Genomic DNA, 3,793 nt, shown 5'->3' with positions numbered 1-3,793 from the left:
AATGCGGCGGACAATGCGAGCTCTGTTTACTTTATACACAGCTAGGAGGAATTCAAGGAAGGGACAGGCTGGAGAGGATTGGGAAGAGAGAGGTGGTGGAAGTCAGGGCATCCTTTGCCCTGGAAGATGATGTGGTTGCACTTTGGAACATTAGCTGTTCCAACCTTTGGCCCAGAGTTACCAGTCAGCTGGGTGGGGACTGTAGTGACTGGCCAGAGTGAACTCTGAAGACTTAAAAGGGAGCTCCAGCTCCAACTTTAAGAATATTCACTACTAGCAGCCATGGTGACCACTCGTAGCCAGTCCCTTAGGGTCCGCCGAGCCTCCTATGGCAAACTCCAGGAGCTGTATGGAGAGTCCTCAGAATATAAGGGGCAGAGCCCCCTAGTCCCTAAAGCCCACCAGCAGGTCCCCCATTTCCGGAGGTCCCTAAGCTTCCGGCACCGTAGAGAGAAGCCTCGCTGCCGGGACCTGGAATCCAGTTTTGACCCTCCTGAAGACCTGAATCCTCCTCCTCCTCCTCCTCCTCCTCCTTCTCCTCATGAAGTCCCCCTTGGGAGCCAGGAAGACACAGAACAACTAATCCAAAGCAAGAATCAGGGGAAGCAGAGAATACGACAGTACAAGAAGGTAAGTGTTGGGGGGCAAGAAGAGGAGAGGAGAGGGGCTGGGAAGGGTCCCTTCTTCTCAGGGAGCCACAGCGCCCCCTCCGGGGCCATGAGACAGAGAGGCCTACAGGCCCCAGTTTCCCTGGCCAGCAGGTGCGACAAGCCTGAATCCCTCTATACAAAGCTTCCTCACCCAACCCTGGGAAAGTAAGCAGAACAACTTCACAGATGTCAACACTGAGGCTCAGAGACAAGCCAGACTCATCGAATATATTATGTATAAGTAGTCTGTGAATAGGAGCCATTGTTGTTCTTCTAGCTTTGTCTTTTTGCAAGGCAAACGGGGTCAAGTGGCCTGCCCAAGGCCACACAGCTGGTAATTATTACGTGTCTGAGACCGGATTTGAACCCAGGTCCTCCTGACTCCAAGGCCGGTGCTCTATCCACTGCGCCACCTAGCCGCCCCTATTGTTGTTCTTCTAGTGGATTTATTGGGGGGGGTCCTGACCCCTCTAGAAAATTCTCTAGTCCTCCAGGGACAGTTCTCCTGTAATCAGGCTCATTCACAACATCATTTGAATGAATCCCAACTGATACCTCAAACGAATTCCTGTTTGCAAAGTGCTTTTCACCTATGAGCTCATTCAAGCTGAGCATCCCAGGATTCAGGAGGGAAAGTTGCCTCCCCTGCATCCTTGGTTTGACAGCTGAGGAAATGAAAGCCTGGAGAGGTCAAAGGCCAACCAGCCGACATTCACACTCAGGCCCCTGGGTAGAAGAACCGAAGGTCTAAATGACTGCCAACATCCCCTAGCACAGCTAGACCTCTGTCTAGGAATCTTTCCCCTCGTTGCATAACAATCCTGGCTTGTAAGGCCCATTTGACAGATGAGGATACTGATGCTCAGCTAGCTCATATTGAAGTGGAGGGAGAGTTTATCAGGAGGGGTAAGGGCAAGGGGCGGCTAGGTGGCGTAGTGGATAGAGCACCGGCCCTGGAGTCAGGAGTACCTGGGCTCAAATCCGGTCTCAGACACTTAATAATGACCTAGCTGTGTGGCCTTGGGCAGGCCACTTAACCCCATTTGCCTTGCAAAAAAACCTTAAAAAAAAAAAAAGGAGGGGTAAGGGCAGCATCTTGCTTTGGCTCCCTAGCACTACCTGGTACTTTTAAAGGAAGACTATCTGAGACCACTCAGTCTTCCCCAGTTTTCCCCTTGGACTCAGTTTCTCTCTCCTGATCATCTCCTCCCTCTCTGTCCCCCAGCAGATGGATTACGCTCTGAGAAGAACATGGGGGAACTTTGTGGCCAACCTCCCAGGGGTGACCCTCAGCCGCTCAACGTCCCCTAGTCCTCCAGAGGATGCTGCCAGCTGAAGATGGTCAGACGGGTCATTGGAAGACACCACTCTCCCAGGGGCCGCTGGGACCGAACTCTGCTGCTGCAGCTCCTTCAAATTGGGCTGCTCCTTTTTGGTTTTGCACTTTATGTAGAAAATGATAAGCTTTCTAATTTATAGGCACTTCCCTTCCTCAGCCCAAACAGTATCTTTTCCATAGCTTAGCCAGGTTACTTCTAGGTGACTTGCAGACCATGTCTTCCCTCTGGAACCTCCTTGTCTGATGCTGCTTCCTTCCTGAGGGTCTGAAGAGGAGGCAGGTCCCGGACAACAATCTCCACAGGCCATGGATGTTTCACCCCTTCTACGAAGAGGGAAGATATTCAGAGACCTAGAGACTGGAGGACTGGTGACGCCCAATATCTGGTCGAAATCCTTCCTGGTCTACAGACCTGCTTCCAGAGCCTCTTTCCTGTCTATGAACCTTGGACTCACCATTTTCCCTGGTAGTCCCCCATGCCTGGAATGCTCTTCCTCCTCATCTCTTTCTAGCTTCCTGCAGTCCTGGCTGGAACTTTTTACTAAGGGAAGTCTTTCCTGAACCCCACAACTCAAAGAGTTTTCTTATCTTCAGTTTATCAAATTGGCATATGGCTGTTTGCTCTCATAATTGTGAGCTCTTAGAAGCAGGGACTGGTTTTTACCTTTCTTTGTCTTTTCAGTGCTTAGCACGATGCACATAGTAGGCATTTAATAATTGCTTATGGAATGAAACCTAGTCTCTCTGGCACCTCCCTATTTCTGTGAACGAGGGTCCAACTCCTTGGCTGACCTACGGATGTGGCTGAGGTCCACTGGGACTCAGGATTGTCATCTCCGTGGACTGAGCATTCCTGACCATTCCTCCAACAGGACCGGAAGAGGGTTTCTGGCTCTGCCCAGAGGGGCAAGAGAGACAGAGGAAGCCTGGCCTGGGTGGCTAGGGAATTCCAGCTGTTTCCATGACCTCCCCTTCCCTGGCCAGAAGAGCCCCAGGACTGTTGGGGTGTGTCTTTCTACCTCATGTTCCACCCTGTGGCCTGGGCCCCTCCCTGCCTGGCTTCGGGTGGTTTTCACATTTATAATGTGGCAGTGTCTTGACTCTGTTCGGGATATGAATCACCCATTTATTTAGTAACTTTAATAAAAACCAGATGCTATCTCGAAGATGGCTCACCCAGAGGCATGCCAGTCTCTGCTTCTTTCTGGGGCCCATCTCTCCTTCTATAACCCAGGAGAAGGGATGGGCACTGATGGTGGGGATGGGGAGTTGTTCATCATTTCTTCCACCAGAGGGCACCCATTGGCCAACAGTAGATCCATCCTTCCATGGGTGTGGGTTTCTGTGATTTGAGAATAAAGGCAAATATCCAACAAGAGAGGATATGGCCAAAGATGGCTACTCAGGCCTTTTCCTGGAAGCAAACCTCATTATCCTTTTCCTTTCATAGAATCTGAGTCCTAAAGGGTCAGGGATGGAAAGGACTCTTCCAGGGATGGAAGGAACAACTTCTAGTCCAACCCTTTCATTTCACGGACATTCAGGAAGGGACGGAAGGCCTAAGTAGGAACTCTGACAGGTAGAGCCTATGTGGTCCGTGACCTTGAAAAAGAATCAGGTTTGGACTGCTGGGGGAGTTCGTTAGTACTGAGGAAGCCCCTTCCACCACTGTAGTGTCTTTACTGTCTGAGGAGTGTGGCTGAGGTGGGGGAAGGAGGGGAAAGAGTTGGTGTTGATTGTCACCTCCCTTCACATCCGGAGAAGCAAAGAGAAGACGTCATTCTCAGGAAGGGATTAGAGAAAG

The 3,793-nt window shown here is 50.9% G+C and overlaps 1 protein-coding gene across 2 annotated transcripts; it reads left to right on the top strand.

The window, feature by feature from the left end:
* Positions 1–202: 202 nt before the first annotated feature.
* On the top strand, positions 203–3,274 carry C3H11orf86 (chromosome 3 C11orf86 homolog). Of its 2 annotated transcripts, none has more exons than XM_074227628.1 (2): positions 203–630; positions 1,879–3,274. In XM_074227628.1, the coding sequence occupies exons 1-2, from the start codon at positions 283–285 to the stop codon at positions 1,984–1,986; spliced, it is 456 nt and encodes a 151-aa protein (XP_074083729.1). In that variant the 5' UTR covers positions 203–282; the 3' UTR covers positions 1,987–3,274. The 2 variants fall into 2 exon arrangements, with proteins under 2 accessions (XP_074083729.1, XP_074083728.1); XM_074227627.1 differs by having other exon boundaries at positions 1,876–3,273.
* Positions 3,275–3,793: the final 519 nt, after the last annotated feature.

Source organism: Macrotis lagotis, chromosome 3 (genome assembly GCF_037893015.1).
Source record: "Macrotis lagotis isolate mMagLag1 chromosome 3, bilby.v1.9.chrom.fasta, whole genome shotgun sequence".
Classification (NCBI taxonomy): domain Eukaryota; kingdom Metazoa; phylum Chordata; class Mammalia; order Peramelemorphia; family Peramelidae; genus Macrotis; species Macrotis lagotis.
The sequence above is the reverse complement of the archived record's forward strand: the minus strand, read 5'-3'. Positions and strand labels throughout refer to the sequence as shown.

Coding starts and splice junctions, on each gene's coding strand:
- C3H11orf86 (XM_074227627.1), top strand. CDS start 283: ATGGTGACCACTCGTAGCCAGTCCCTTAGGGTCCGCCGAGCCTCCTAT. Junction 631..1,875: donor GAATACGACAGTACAAGAAG/GTAAGTGTTGGG, acceptor TCTGTCCCCCAG/CAGATGGATTACGCTCTGAG.